At 42.5% G+C, this 16,584-nt stretch overlaps 1 protein-coding gene across 2 annotated transcripts in view; it reads right to left on the bottom strand.

Annotated features, from left to right (window-relative positions):
* The window catches only part of LOC117254689 (complement C3-like), a 45,941-nt gene that overhangs the window by 13,086 nt on the left and 16,271 nt on the right, over nt 1–16,584 (bottom strand). For both annotated transcript variants that reach the window (XM_078166634.1, XM_078166633.1), the window contains exons 18-24: nt 16,292–16,360; nt 14,530–14,727; nt 14,288–14,405; nt 14,118–14,206; nt 13,771–13,910; nt 10,317–10,529; nt 5,643–5,706 (exon numbers count right to left, since the gene is read on the bottom strand). In XM_078166634.1, the coding sequence (XP_078022760.1) occupies nt 5,643–5,706; nt 10,317–10,529; nt 13,771–13,910; nt 14,118–14,206; nt 14,288–14,405; nt 14,530–14,727; nt 16,292–16,360 (891 nt within the window). The remainder of the gene's footprint in view (nt 1–5,642; nt 5,707–10,316; nt 10,530–13,770; nt 13,911–14,117; nt 14,207–14,287; nt 14,406–14,529; nt 14,728–16,291; nt 16,361–16,584) is intronic.

A 16,584-nucleotide genomic window follows, 5' to 3' on the forward strand; every position in this document is an offset into this window, starting at 1 on the left:
CAAAAGTTTGGACACACCTTCTCATTCAATGCGTTTTCTTTATTTTCATGACTATTTACATTGTAGATTCTCACTGAAGGCATCAAAACTATGAATGAACACATGTGGAGTTATGTACTTAACAAAAAAAGGTGAAATAACTGAAAACATGTTTTATATTCTAGTTTCTTCAAAATAGCCACCCTTTACTCTGATTACTGCTTTGCACACTCTTGGCATTCTCTCGATGAGCTTCAAGAGGTAGTCACCTGAAATGGTTTCCACTTCACAGGTGTGCCTTATCAGGGTTAATTAGTGGAATTTCTTGCTTTATCAATGGGGTTGGGACCATCAGTTGTGTTGTGCAGAAGTCAGGTTAATACACAGCCGACAGCCCTATTGGACAACTGTTAAAATTCATATTATGGCAAGAACCAATCAGCTAACTAAAGAAAAACGAGTGGCCATCATTACTTTAAGAAATGAAGGTCAGTCAGTCCGGAAAATTGTAAAAACTTTAAATGTGTCCCCAAGTGGAGTCGCAAAAACCATCAAGCGCTACAACGAAACTGGCACACATGAGGACCGACCCAGGAAAGGAAGACCAAGAGTCACCTCTGCTTCTGAGGATAAGTTCATCCGAGTCACCAGCCTCAGAAATGGCAAGTTAACAGCAGCTCAGATCAGAGACCAGATGAATGCCACACAGAGTTCTAGCAGCAGACCCATCTCTAGAACAACTGTTAAGAGGAGACTGCGCGAATCAGGCCTTCATGGTCAAATAGCTGCTAGGAAACCACTGCTAAGGAGAGGCAACAAGCAGAAGAGATTTGTTTGGGCCAAGAAACACAAGGAATGGACATTAGACCAGTGGAAATCTGTGCTTTGGTCTGATGAGTCCAAATTTGAGATCTTTGGTTCCAACCGCCGTGTCTTTGTGAGACGCAGAAAAGGTGAACGGATGGATTCCACATGCCTGGTTCCCACTGTGAAGCATGGAGGAGGAGGTGTGATGGTGTGGGGGTGTTTTGCTGGTGACACTGTTGGGGATTTATTCAAAATTGAAGGTACACTGAACCAGCATGGCTACCACAGCATCCTGCAGCGACATGCCATCCCATCCGGTTTGCGTTTAGTTGGACGATCATTTATTTTTCAACAGGACAATGACCCCAAACACACCTCCAGGCTGTGTAAGGGCTATTTGACCAAGAAGGAGAGTGATGGAGTGCTGCGGCAGATGACCTGGCCTCCACAGTCACCGGACCTGAACCCAATCCAGATGGTTTGGGGTGAGCTGGACCGCAGAGTGAAGGCAAAGGGGCCAACAAGTGCTAAACACCTCTGGGAACTCCTTCAAGACTGTTGGAAAACCATTTCAGGTGACTACCTCTTGAAGCTCATGGAGAGAATGCCAAGAGTGTGCAAAGCAGATATCAGAGCAAAGGGTGGCTATTTTGAAGAAACTAGAATATAAAACATGTTTTCAGTTATTTCACCTTTTTTTGTTAAGTACATAACTCCACATGTGTTCATTCATAGTTTTGATGCCTTCAGTGAGAATCTACAATGTAAATAGTTATGAAAATAAAGAAAACGCATTGAATGAGAAGGTGTGTCCAAACTTTTGGCCTGTACTGTACGTGAAATGACCACAACCTCTTAACACCGCATTCCGTGGTGGTAGCACGTAATGGGTTGAAATTACATGCTGCCACCACGAAAACAATGCCAATGTAAAGTCAATTAGGGTCCTCTCCCGTGGTGGACACACGGATTCCCTGATTCAGTCACGTCACGTCAACCTCGTTTTCCTCAATGATATCTTTAACATTCCTGTATACACACAAAAACGCGGAAGTGTTCTTGATATTAAAACGGTAAATATATTCCTCTGTTATAATTTCCCACCAATAATAATAATAATGATAATAACGTGATAGTTCGGCTGTTCTAGATATTTGTTATAGCCTATTCAAATATTCAATCCCAAAAACGCCGTTTCTAGAGAACTTGCTAAAATATCTGAAATGAACCATCATGCCTACTTTTTCTTAACATATTTCATCTAGGTGCAGTGTCATTACTAGTTCAGCTTTACTAGACATTTGATATATTCAGTAGATGTATCTTTTTACGACCCTGTTTTACAAGCCGCAAAAAAACCTACCATCCCAAAAGTTTTTAGAGTACTATCTAAAATAACTACGATTAGCCAACATCCTTGCTTTTTTTCTTAACATAGTCCATCTAGGTGCAGTGTAATAACTACTTCGGCTTTACTAGATATTAGATTTATTCAGCAGATCTATCTTTTTACAACCCTATTTTACATGCCGCAAACGAACCTACTGTCCCAAATACGCCATTTCTAGTGTATTAGCTAAAATATCGAAAATTAGCCGACATCTTTACTTTTTCTTACCATAGTTCATCTAGGTGGAGTGTAATAACTAGTTCGGCTTTACTTGATATTAGATATATTCAGTAGATATATCTTTTTACAACCCTATTTAGAACCCTACTTTGCAAATCAGAAGAACTACAACTATGTTGCTGATATGTATCAAACTGCATGGCGCGGTCCCAGGGAATTGTAGTTTTTTAAAAATCTAAGTGTTTTTCCCAGATTTGGAAGTTGTAAATACTGAATTGAGAGTACACTGTGGACTTTAAGGGGATGGTAAACACATTTGTGAAATCAGATTTTAAATATCTAATTTCTAAATGGGTGAAAATGAATTTTATCCATATTTTATCCATATCTGACAGCACCCTCTGTTGTTGACTACATTCACATGATAGCTGAGGTCAAGAGCTCTCTATAACAGTTGGTCCCATGTCTGTACCCCCTTTAGTTGCTGAGTTATAAGCCCTCAAACATGCACTGAGGTCAAGGTTCAAAGGTCAGTGGCTGAAAGCAGGAGCCATGTAGAATCTTCATACTGACATATGTCACTCTCCAGGTTGAGACCTTTCCAATGATGTATTTGGTTTAGCTCTATCACAAAGTTTAGATTTTTTCATTTTTTGGAAACAAGCCATGCCAGGTGTAGTTTCAGAGAGCACTTTGAAGGCCCAGTGTATAAAATGAGTTTTGTTTGTTTCTTTGCTTGTTTTTTTCTTTTTTACTGTAGATAGTTACTAAAATGAGTCATCCTCAGACAATACAATACTACTAAAAAGTAAAACCAATAATAACAATAATGAAATAAGCAAAAATAATATTAAAATCATACTGAAATTTTAAAATCTATTTACAGAGTGGAATGGTAGCCTAATAGATAACTTAGATAATATTTATTATTGTTTAGACACTTTATTATTGCTTAGATACTATTTAGCCTATTATTGTATTTACTTTTAGCATGTTCTACTTTTGAGTAATTTCCGAGAAGTTATGATAAAAAAAATAAAAAAATTACAGACTATAGGAGACAACCTCTTCAATGTCTCACGTCAATTAATTAACACTATTTGTCGGCTTTTTATAGTGCCTTTTTTTTTTTTGCTGCTGTCTCCAGTTGAGAGTGGTGATTTGCTAAATACATTCTACAATAATAATTAGATTAACATTTGGTCTATAATATTGTTGGCTATATTACGCATTTTAATTAAAAAAAACAGAAGAATAAAAGAAATAAACACCGAAATAATTTTTTTTTTTTATTGATACTCCTCTCTGACACACACACACACACACACACACACACACACACATTGAACACGTGATTGAATGAATGAATAAATGAATGAATGAACATTGGAAGTGGTTCAGCCACAGTCCCACCGGCTGGCGTGGTCACATTGAGATTACATTTGTTTTTTATTACTAACAAAATGTTTTATATTGACCGTATGAATGGTTTCGTTTTCAAATAAATATTTGGAAACGAAAATATGCTTTGGTGTACTTTTACAGAGTTTTGCAATATGTATATAGCCTACCTGTATCAAAATGTATAATTTTCAGCAGCGGTTTGTGTGACAGCTGCCACGGTCGGAGGTATAACCAGCGGGGCAGCCGCTGGTTCTGTGGCGCTGGCTTGGGGTCCACTCTCCCCTGGTGGAGTGGAGGGTGGCCGGGTTGCCAGTGGCAGACGGCTCCACGTGATGGTGTATCCTCTCTGGTTCTTCCGTGCTCAGCCTTATTTTTATCTTCTTATTTATTTATTTATTAGTGGATTCTGGATTCAGTTACGGCAGGCGGATGGCAATCTGAAATGGAATGAAGCCCACAGATGGCAGACAGCAGCTACAAAACAGTAGTGGAACGCGCCCCATCCGCCCACAGCACAATGCTCTTAAAGCCCTACGCTATCAAAAGCTGGCAAAATACATTTATTTTATTTTATGGCCTTGACATTAACCTGTCATATTGTTGAGTTATCAAGAACACTTCCGCGTTTTTGTGTGTATACAGGAATGTTAAAGATATCATTGAGGAAAACAAGGTTGACGTGACGTGATTGAATCAGGGAATCCGTGTGTCCACCACGGGAGAGGACCCTAATTGACTTAACATTGGCATTGTTTTCGTGATGGCAGCACGTAATTTCAACCCATTACGTGCTGCCACCACGGAATGCGGTGTTAAGAGGTCGTGGTCATTTCACGTATTTCTGTGAGATCAGGTTGCGCGTATTGTTGTAAAGACGCTTACCTGGCTCGCGCATGTGTTTGTTTTGGGGATGAATGAAACAACAAGACGGGAAAACTTGGCCCCCGCTCCTATCGGGGATCCCAGCTCACCTCTGCCGCGCCCCAGCTCCACCTCTCCAGTGTAAGCGCCACTGCCGCCGGGGTAAACGCAGCGGTCGGCTGGTAAGGCTGAAGGCCTGTTTGGCGAGCACTTCCACGGCTTCTTGGACTGAGTATGGAGCTGTGCCTCGCCTCTTTATTTCTCGGCACTCGCTGGACCCTGTTGACACCTGGCTGGTATCTGTGGTTGGCCCAGATGAGGTGTTCCAGCCCCGCGGCCCCTGCTCTCCTCGTCCACGCTGGCGCGGTGTGAATCTGCGCAACCTGCGGCCTCTGTGTGTGGCTCCCCGGACAGCTGACCCGCCGGCTCCTGCCAGGATTGGGCTGGTAAATGCTAGATCGCTAGCGAACAAAACGTTTATCCTGAAGAATTTCCTGACTTCCCGAGGATTGGATTTTCTCTGTGTGACTGAGACGTGGCTGACTGTTGGTGAGTCCAGTGCTTTCACAGAACTTTTACCTGATGATTGCTGCTATTTTAACTCCCCGCAGACATTGGGTCGAGGAGGAGGAATAATGACTATATAAGAGTGTCTATAAATGTAAGCAGCTAGGTAAGATGACGTGTGCCATCTGAGTGCCGTAAATTGCTTCGTCCTGGAAGCGACCTGGGGCGGACCCGTACACAGTTTCCTAAAGGCATGGATATACACTATATAGAAATAGCTTATCTTCACACCGATGGTCTCATTTGCTGTTGTAGGTCACGCACAGACATCAGCAGAAACGAGAGACTTTTGCATATCCAGTTAAAAGTGCCTTGTAGCAGCTTTAATAATGAATTGCTGTTTTACAATTTCTGGTAATATAACTATGTAATTCATGGCCAGTAAATTAAAATGTTACAAAATATGTTATTAAATTATTATGTATTTTTACATATTGTTAGCTTGTAAACTCACCTGCACCTTTTTTCACAGGATCCAGAGTTAGAATCTGGGGAGATTTTACCAATAATCCTTCGGGCTGAAAAAACAACAGGACAAAAATCAGAAATCACAACTTCACTATTTTTTCAAGTATACTTTTTAAACTTGTGTATAACAGAGTAAGAAGTGGGAATTCTTTGGGATCTTATGATTGGATCTGATTATAGCTCTTCAGTTCAATTCAATTCAGTTCCTTTTACTGTCACTGTAAATAAATACAATGAAATTCAATGCACATAATAAAACAGAACTCATTATAAAAGTAATAAATAAATAATACGGGAGGGGATAAGATATCATTCATTCATACACTAAACACACACACACACACACACACACACAAACAGTGCCAAAATATGTTTGAACATGAATAAGTTAAATTTACTGCACATACAGCAAATAAATGAATAAAGATATTGCACACGATATAAGTATAAATATGAAATAATAATGTTCAGTGAAGTAATGGCTTTGGGGTAATATCTTTGTGCATGTTTTAATTGTCAGATAGCATCTGCCTGAGGGCAGAAGGTCAAACAAACGGTGGGCAGGGTGACATGAATCCTTCAAGATGTTTGTTGATTTCTGGAGGCGGCTGGAGGTGAAAATGTCTTCCAGGGCAGGTGGGGGTGTGTTCGTTAAAATCCAAAGCGTTACAGCTAAACTCATAATCAATTGTAAAAACATGACTAGCACTTCAGAGTACCCTGCAGCATGTTTGTTAACCTCCATGACTGTATAATAAGGCATTAAGTATATTTACAGGAGGTATCGGATCATATCGTCCGGATTTGACACTGCTCAAATTTGGGTGCAGCTGAGATAATATGGAGAGATACAGAGCTGTACAGGACAGTTCAGCTCCACCCGCACCTCATTCATTAGCTTTAAGTCAGGAGAGGAAGGGTGTGGGTGAAATGGATACATTTCAGCACAACAATATGTAACTCATGTTAAGGTTCTATCAAAAACATTCTAATGATTTTAAATAAGGTAAACACAATGGGAAGTTGTGCATAATGGCACTGTGCTTTGATGTGACCCTTCTCAAAGGTTGCAAATTTCTCAACATATCTGTCCTGCTCTCCTCAGATGGCTGCCAACATTTCATTTACTCAACTCAACTCAACTCAACTTTATTTATAGAGCACTTTAAAAACAACCACAGCTGAAACAAAGTGCTGTACAAAAATAAAAACACAAGACAAACAATAAAAAGACAAGGAGTAAAAATGGGTTTTAAGACTGGTTTTAAAAACAGACAGTGAGGGGGCCAGTCTAATGTGGACAGGTAAATCATTCCACAATCTGGGGGCCGCCACAGAAAAGGCTCTGTCCCCTCTGAGCTTCCGCTTAGACCTTGGTACATCCAGGAGCAGCTGATCAGCTGACCTGTGGCACCGAGCAGGAGCGTAGGGATGAAGCAGCTCAGAGAGGTAAGGCGAGGCAAGACCATTTAAAGATTTAAAAACAAATAAAAGAATCTTAAAATGAATTCTAAAGTGCACGGGCAGCCGGTAGAGGGAGGCCAGAATGGGCGTAATGTGTTCCCTCTTACGTGCTCCAGTTAGTAGCTGAGCAGTGGCATTCTGAATCAACTGGAGACGTGCGAAGGAAGACTGTCTGACTCCAAATAAAGTGTGTTACAGTAATCCAGCCGGGACATGATGAAGGCATGGATTACTATTTCAAAGTGCTTTGTGCAAGAGAAGGTTTAACCTTTGCCAGCTGCCTAAGGTGAAAGAAGCTGGACTTAACCACTGCACCAATTTGACGCTCCAATTTAAAACCACTGTCCATCTTAAAACCCAAGTTAGAAACTGTTGGCTTCACATATAGTGCCAAGGAGCCCAAATCAACAGGGGGGTTTCACAAGAGCTATTTGGACCAAACACCATCACCTTTTCTTTTCATTGAAATTTAAAAAGTTTAAGGCCATCCAGTCTTTGATGTCATCAAGACATGACAGAAGCGGTTGTAGGGAGAAAGCATCTCTCTTCTTCAGCACATAAATCTGACTATCATCAGCATAACAATGGAAGGAGATGCCATGCTTTCTAAGAATGGAACCCAGAGGAAGCAAATACAATGAAAAAAGCAGGGGCCCTAAAATTGAGCCCTGTGGAACCCCATATGACAGAGGATCAGAGTGGGACTCAGAACCAGCAAGGCTTACACACATAGTTCTGTCTGCCAGATAGGATCTAAACCACTCCAGAGCACTACCACAGATGCCCACATGGTGCTGCAACCGGGATACTAAAATATTGTGGTCCACAGTGTCGAAGGCAGCTGTTAGGTCCAACAAGACAAGAATTACATAATCACCAGAATCATTTGCCAGGAGGATGTCATTAGAAACCCTTAGTAGAGCTGACTCTGTGCTATGCAGGGTTTTAAAACCAGACTGAAAGATCTCCAGGATATTATGCTCATCCAGAAAAGATTTTAACTGTGCATGAACAGTTTCCTCCAAGATTTTCGAAATGAAAGGCAGCTTAGAGATGGGCCTGAAATTAGGCAATACAGTGTGGTCGAGGCCAGGTTTCTTCAGCAGGGGCTGCACTACTGCATGTTTAAAGCTTATGGGGACAACACTAGAAGACAGACTGCTGTTAATGATAGCAAGGACCAGCTGCCCTATACTAGGGAAGATTTCTTTAAAAAAGTGAGGAGGGACAGCATCACAAGGGGAACCTGATGGCTTGATATGGCCAACCACATCATCTAAAAGTGACAAGGTCACAAGGTCAAATTTATCAAACACAGCCTGGCAAGGGACAGAGAGAGAGGGGTGAGAGGCAGGCGCTGAAATGAGAGCCCTTGTGTTAACAACCTTGTCTATGAAAAAGTGCAGGAAGTTATTGCATAGCTCAGGGGATGCTTCCAAGCAGACAGACTGCGGGGCATTTTAAACAGAGTCAATAGTTTTGAATAACACACGAGGGTTATGGCTATTTGACACAATGAGGTAAATGAGTATTCTCTTTTGACTTCCTTAATAGTGTTCTGATAATGGTGCCAACAGTCCTTTAAGATTTGGAATGAAACATGGAGCTTGTCCTTCTTCCACCTGCGTTCAGCTTTGCGGCACTCCCGTCGAACTGCACGAGTCCTGTCACTGAACCAGGGCTCGGGTTTCACTTTAGGCTGCCTTGTTTTTAATGGAGCCACAGAGTCCAGAATGGTTCGGCATGAGGAGTGGAACCAGGAGCTGAGCTCCTCCATGTCAGCAGACACTGAGTCAGAGGAGGCACAGAGCTGATCGAAAGCAGCACAGAACTGACCAGCAGTGGAAGGGTTAAAAGTCCGACAGCGCTGAGCAGGAGCGCAAGATTTAACTGCAGTACAAGAAAAACCAACTTCAAACAATACGGGCATATGGTCAGAATTGACATTTTCACAGATTTTCAAGTTAAACACAGAGAAACCATGAGAAAGAACGAGATCTAATGTATGATCATGTTCGTGTGTGGGACCAGACACACACTGCACTAAATTAAAAGAGTCAATAAGGCTTAAAAAGTCCTTCACCAACGGCTTATCAGGACAGCACACATGAATATTAAAATCCCCAAGAAAAAGGACACGATCGTAGTTTGGCATGATTTCAGCCAGAAAATCTGAAAAGTCTTTCACAAAGTCCTTTCTTTCTTTCTTTCTTTCTTTCTTTCTTTTCTAGTTTATTTGAAAGGGACAATGCACATTAATAAACATTGTATACAAAAAACACATGTAAATGCACTCGAATTAGCTTAAAAAGCTAGTTTTACTTTACGATTGTACTTGGGGGGCCGGTAGATGACAGCGCACATCACCGGGTCAGAGCGACACACCTCAAATAAAGTCGCTTCTAAGCTGGAGAAAGAAGATGACACAGCGCACTGCACCAGCACCGATCAAGGTCTCTGTCACATAGAGAAAATCCAGGCCACGGGAGCTGAAGAAATCCCTCTGGATAAAAGTTTTGTTTGCCAGTGATCTGGCATTTACCAGCCCAATCCTGGCAGGAGCCGGGGCCTGTGTTTCGGCGGATCGGGGAGCCCGGAGCAGTGTCTTCAGGTTCCGGAAATTCACCCCGCGCCAAGAGAAACGGGGAGAGCAGGGGTGGCGGGGCCGGAATCCCTCAACCAGACCGGCGGCAGGTACCAGGCAGGCGTCGATCGGGTCTAGGAAACGCTGGGGCACAGCGAAGGGAAAGGATAATCCATGTCCTGCCCGGGAAATGTACGAAGATCGTTCCAGGCAGACCTTCAGCTTCACCAGCCGATCGCCGTGTTTACCGCGGCGACGGAGACGCTTCCACCGGGGGGGTAGAGCCCAGGCCCGGTAAAGGTGAGTCGGGATTTCTGACAGGAGCGGGAGTTTTCTGTCCACCGTGATCAAATATACTTAGATCTCTGACATTATGTCTCAGATCTAAGAGGGATTGGCGATCATACACCAGCAGAGACTCGATCTGTACAGTGCCAAGGATTACAAACAACAAAAATGCCAGCCAAAGTGGGAGCAGCAGACGGCCAGCCATACACACCGGCGCCATCTTGCTTTGCAACAGACCTTATTTACAGATAAGACGACATTATTATGTAGTTGTGGACAACAGAAAAAATGCTCTTAACCTCGTACAAAGAGTGTTTCTCTTACCACCACCTGCAGAGTCTTCACAATTCCATCACTGATATCTTCGTCTTTCACAGCTGCTTTAACCTCAATGCGGTATTGTCCTTCCCTTGTGGGAATAACAATGAAGGGTACAGACCGCGTAGTTTTGGCCCCAACTTCAACCTCCTTGCGATATTTCCCACGCTTAGAAGCAGCACTGCACACATGTGTCTCCTCAATCAGATCCACACGTACCTTGAAAATAAAACAGAGACACAGAAGGGGAGGTACTGTAAAAGTAGCTGATAAAAGATGGTCAGCTACCATGGGCGGATTATGAGACGATGGGCTCCTGGGCACGGACATGAAAAATTGTATCTCTTTGTATTTTCTGTGCATCTTTTTGTGGTATTGTGTCTCTCTGGGGTAATTTGGTGTCCTTTTTGGTCACTTTGTGCTTCTTAGGATATTTTGTGTGTCTTTGTGGTTGTTTTGCCTCTTTTTGTAGTATTTGATGACTCTTTGATGAGATTTTGTGTCTTTCTTTGGTTGTTTCCCCTCTTTGTAGTTATTTTGTGTCTCTTTGAAGTATTGTTGTGTCTTTCTTTGATCATTTTGTGTCTTTGGTTGTTTTGGCCCTTTTGTAATTATTTTGTGTCTCTTTGAAACAAGGTTGTGCATTTCTTTGGCCATTTTGTGTCTCTATGGTTGTTTATCCCTGTAAATGTATCCATGATGGTGCATACAGTTCATTGATATATTTCATTAATGCATAATTGATTCCATGATTGGTTCATATAAACAGTTAATTCATAGTTAAAATTGTATTGCTAGCTACATGTGTGTAGCCTACATTTTGTCTGGTCTAAATTACTTTATTTTATTATTTTATATCTAATTGTGTCAATTGTGTTATTTGTTATTCACGGTGTGATGGAGATTGGATGGCTTCATTAAACCAGTTCCTAGAAAACTACTTGTGTTCATAATCCCCTTTTGTAGTTATTTCATGTCTCTTTAAAGTAATGATGTGTCTTTCTTTGGCTGTTATAGGTCTCATTATGGTTGTTTTGCCCCTTTTTGTTGTTATTTTGAGTCTCTTTGAAGTAATTTGAATGTAATGCATTTTGGGAGTGAGACAGAGGGAGTGACATGCAGCAGAGCACCAGAGTCGAACCCGGGCCGCTGCGGCAAAAGCCATATGGGACACCTGCTCTGTCCACTAAGCCACCAACATCCCTTTGAAGGAGATTCTGCTTGCTAAATTTCACATGCCGCCTCTCTCTCCTTGGCAGCTTTAGCGCTGTTACTTTTTTTACGAAATATATGCTCATATTCGCTGTAGGCATTCATGAGCACCTCCAGTTCCACAGGTGTAAAATAAGTTGATTGCTTTTTCTTTATGGTTGACATGGTGAATTGAGGTATCGAGGCTCCATTGATGATGGCTTTTTATTGTGGTTGTGCACGTGCTTAACTCAAGGGCTACGTCCCAAGTCCCTTAAAATTACTGCTAACCAACCTAGCCACCTTAGCTAACTGTTTAGTCCCTCCCACATTATCATTATTATCATCATCATTATTATCACTATTATTAAATCCACTCCATCATTCAACAAGTCAGCTGCTGAGTGAATAAGACATATCAGACCTGTCAGTCTACCTCAGTCAATTCAATTTTATTTATAAAGCCCAATATCACAAATCACAGTTTGCCTCACAGGGCTTTACAGCATACAACATCCCTCTGTCCTTAGGACCCTCACAGCGGATCAGGAAAACTCCTCAAAAAAACCCTTTAACGGGGAAAAAACGGAAAGAGAAAGAGAAACCCTCAGGAAGAGCAACTGAAGAGGGATCCCTCTTCCAGGACGGACAGACGCGCAATAGATGTCGTACAGAACAGATCAGCATAATAAATTAACAGTAATCCATATGACACAATGAGACAGAAAGAGAGACGGAGAGAGAGACAGAGAGAGATGCAGGACAGATGGTAATGACAGTATCTTACAACAACATTAATGAAAGTAATAATATGAATATGAATATTAATAATTAATATTACCTACAGACTATTAAACATTATTCCACTCACATGACGTGCAGGACAATTAATGATGGGCAAATGTGTTTGTGTGATTGTGCTCACTCTGTTTCTTTTCTTTTGACTTTTCTAAGATGACAGATGCTGAATGTATACTCCCTGTCTGATGCTGTGGCTGTTTGTGGTTGGCTGAGAGGGATGTGAACTCATTAGTTTGCATCTGTGTTAATCAAATCAGGTTGGGTTTCCATTACGCGTGCCAAATGTGCCAAACGTGCCAAACGGTGCCAATCCCCTTTGATCTGACATCAGATGTGACGGGACAGTCGATATAGAGATACATTTATGTGCTGATTGCAGATAGTTGCATTGCATAGTGGTTTTTGGGGTATTTATTGCATCGTTAATGTGCCTGACATTCTGGAAACTTGGTTTCAGCTGGCGAGCTTTTAGCACACCTTCGGCAAAGCCTTTTGGCACGAAACTGTCACTGCGCCAAGCTGGATCTGTCGACACCTCCCCCTGCTGCGCCGCCACACCCATCTCAGCGCACTTCGGTCTGCCAAACTACCAAACTGAGTGTGCCTCAGGTTGCGCTGCTCAAAACTAGCTCTGCGCGGGGTTCACCACCCTGCGCCACCCTGCGCTGCGCCGGGAAACTAGAGCCCTTTGTGTTTTTAATGCAAAGAATGCATGTAACGGGTACACTTGCGCTGTTTCTCCGCCATCTCGTTCAAATGAGCCAGACATAGAGGGCGGGTATTTATATGTCAAGGCCTCAAGCTGGAAAAGACTTTCTGTTAGGAACCTCTTGTGTTACCTTACACATCGCACCTAACAGATCCCTCCTAACTCCTAACGCTAACTCCTTACTGGCAGGAATAAGAGACATGAGACTGCCTTAGAGATGGCGGACCTCGAATGACTTCCGGTTCAAGTAAGGAGTTAGGAGTTAGCAGTATAAAATAAGAGACTTGGGACGTACCCAAGGTGTACCTACTCAGAGTTGACTGAACTAATTAGAATCAGCTGTTCTGGAACCGGATACTCAGAGTTTCCCAGCTCAGGGTAAGTCAACTCAGAGTTCAGGATTAGACTCAGAGTTTGTTGAACCTTCTACCTGGAATACCCCTCAGTAAGGCCCCTGACTTTGGGCCCCTGGGCCTGTGCATGGTAGGCCCATACAGTAATCATCCATGTCAGTTACACATATACCTACACTTTCCACGGAGTGGATCAGATTCCGACGATGTCACACACTTTTTGTCATTACCTACAGTAACAATAATACTATTCTTGCCAGATTAGGGATCCAGTCCCTGTACTGACTGAAGAATGCAGAATTAACCGAATCTACTAAAAAAAGTCACATTGTTTTGTGAGACAGGCCTATACATCAGTTTCATTCATCCTCTTTTTAGTATGCTTACTTGAATGATTCAGACTTACAGTAGAAATATTGGGGTTGTAGTTGTGGATGACTGCTTTAATTTCCAGCTGCTCTCCACGAACAGCAGAGTAGGGCAATCTGAGATCAATGAAGAAGTTCTTCCTGACAATTATCTCCAATGGTTCAGCCACACAAATACCTTAAAAACAAACAAACAAGAAAACAGACAAAAAAACAATGACAACAACAACAACAAAAAACAAGGCATGAATCAAGGACAGAAAGGGTAGCTGGGTGAGGAACAGACTAATGGAAATAGAGAAACCATGGAATGTAGTTTGGGCTCTTGGTTTTGAGGTTTGTAGCGCAACTAAGACACAAGACATTTAATTCATTGAATCCTCACCGAGAGTTCTTGACAGACTGATGCCAGTGAACTGCCAGGTTGTGATTGAGTCTTGCAAAGGAACACTTTTTGTCACTGATGTGGTGTCACTGAAACAAAGAATAATACTTTTAGAGGTGAAATTAAAGCTATCAAGTATTTTGTGAGTGTATAAGCTTCAGTTGACTCACCAATTAGGTTTACTATCAGGGCAAGGGGGCAGCGTGATATCTGACCACAGCCAACTTTCAGGGAAGTTGGTGCGAGAAACAATTTCATTGCTGTCCAAGTAACTGTCTTCCTCTTCAGCTAAGGTGTCATTAAAAAGGTTATTATACTGATTGTTTTACCGTTTCTGTATGACCACCAGTAACTACCCAGGGCTTCAACCGATCCCCAGGGCTTCAACCGATCCCTTGTCCCCGTCTCTTACTTCGAGCCAGTCGCAGGCTATCCTCCTTCATCTCAGCTCGCTGGATTTCCATCTCCTTGCAGCAGCGCAGGAAAGCCTCAACACAGGCTGTACCATCATTGATGTACTCGCTGCGCCTCTCACAAGTGTATGGAATGGGGGTTTCCCTCATGCCATCCAAACAACATTCACGTTGCAGTTGGTCCTCATATTGACTTGCTGGAAAGAAATGGGGTTGTGGGGGAGAGACAGAAGAAAGAAGATATGGAGTACAAGCAGTGTTGCCAGATTGGACTGACCAAAAATAGCCCAATCAGAGGCTAAAACCTGCCTGATCTTCATAACAGTAGCCAAATCTGGGGAATCTGGCCAAACCATGGTGACAACAATGAAAAATTCATAGAAGATAGTGCTAAAAGTTTTCATATGGACAGATGTACTGTAGAATTTTACAAGACTTTTATCACAGAGTGATGATAGGATAAAGTGAAATTACATTTGGTTGTGATGATAATCAGTTAACAGTCATTTTGTATCAAGCTAAGCCTGCTGTACATAGTGCCCTTGTAATGTCAATCATACTACTCGCTTGAGGATTTACTACTATTTACTATGACAGCATCCATTAACCATTCAGTCTACAGTGTCAGTGAGTGCCCACTGATTAGCTTCCTTCACAGATGGAGTTGCAACTCGCCACATAACCTTCTAAGCTATTTGGTACTGAGAGTGGTGCTCAGCAGCCACCGGCATGCAAGGCCTGTCAGGCGCAGTCCAAGTTTACACACCAGCAATGGTGGGATCACTGCAAATGTTTTGATGTGTGCTTCGCCACCATTAGAGTGAGGCAGAACTTGAGGCCAATAACGCAGACACCTGCTCTGACTGTCAACATGCCACCACCTCCAGTCATCCCCTCTGAGACAACAGCATCATCTGCAGATAATGACATATCTCTTCTGTGCCCAGTACTTCAGTGTCCTGGGAATTTACGGCCCGGCTTGCCCAGCTCCGGCAGCTTTTGTCTTGCCCCCTCTCATCAGATGCATTGCTTTGATGATGGAGTCGCTGGTAAGACCATATTCAGGAAACGCATTGCAATATGGTGTTGTGGGTGGATATCTCAAGCCTACAGGCGGTCAGGTAGGGATCCTCCCTCTGTGTTTATATATGCAGTGTGGCAATCTTGGCAGCCATGTTTTGTTGAGTGAGTGTTGAGGACATATGAAAGCATTGTGATCTATGCCCGGTCTGTTCATATGATTCTATCTCTTAGACATGTTGGGCTCCTTTTCAGGGTCCGGGCTCGCTAGAACAACAGCGAAGAGGGTTGGGTGTATGTAAGCTGTGTTGCGCTTGACTCCAATCTGCACATGATACACCTACATCTTTTCGTGCTCCTTAATGACCCAGGAAATGTGTTGTGCAGTGTGTCTAGTGCTTGTCTTTTGACCCTTGCAAGTTAAGGTCATGGCTCCACCCAGTTCACTTCCATGCTTTCTGGGTTGGCTGGGGCCCTCAATTTCACTTCAGCTGCCAGGTTACAAAGAAGTAGGCAGGCTACAGCAACTAACTTTTAGCCAATGAAAATCAGTATGGCTGGGTCAATGTCATGTCATTCACTGGGCTCCACTCACTGTCCCTATAGAACCCCAATACATGGTATGGCAAAGTAGAGTAGTGAAAAAGTCAGCAGCGCAAGAAGACCTTCTACAGACATCACGGAGAGCCTGACCTGAGGGACATGAGATGTTACTCGGGAATTTAAGAGTGTGTTTCTTACCCAAGCTAGTTGTTACGTCCATTATAGTCGTGGCTCGTTTTCTCCTGCTGAGGGCCGGACAATTCAAATCTGGAATTATAAGGCAGAAAAAAAATTTCACAGAACCCAACAGAGTGGGACCTATACTTGATTTCTGCTTTGTACAACTTACACTAAACTCTTAAAATGTGAGGTAATTTTAACAATTGGACATATGGACAGGATGTGAGGAAATGAATCTTCAACTGTCCTTCATATTAACTGGATTGTTTGGAGATATGTCTCAGACATATATGGTATGCCTTAGCCCCGAG

This window comes from Epinephelus lanceolatus, chromosome 3, assembly GCF_041903045.1.
Source record: "Epinephelus lanceolatus isolate andai-2023 chromosome 3, ASM4190304v1, whole genome shotgun sequence".
NCBI classification, from domain to species: domain Eukaryota; kingdom Metazoa; phylum Chordata; class Actinopteri; order Perciformes; family Serranidae; genus Epinephelus; species Epinephelus lanceolatus.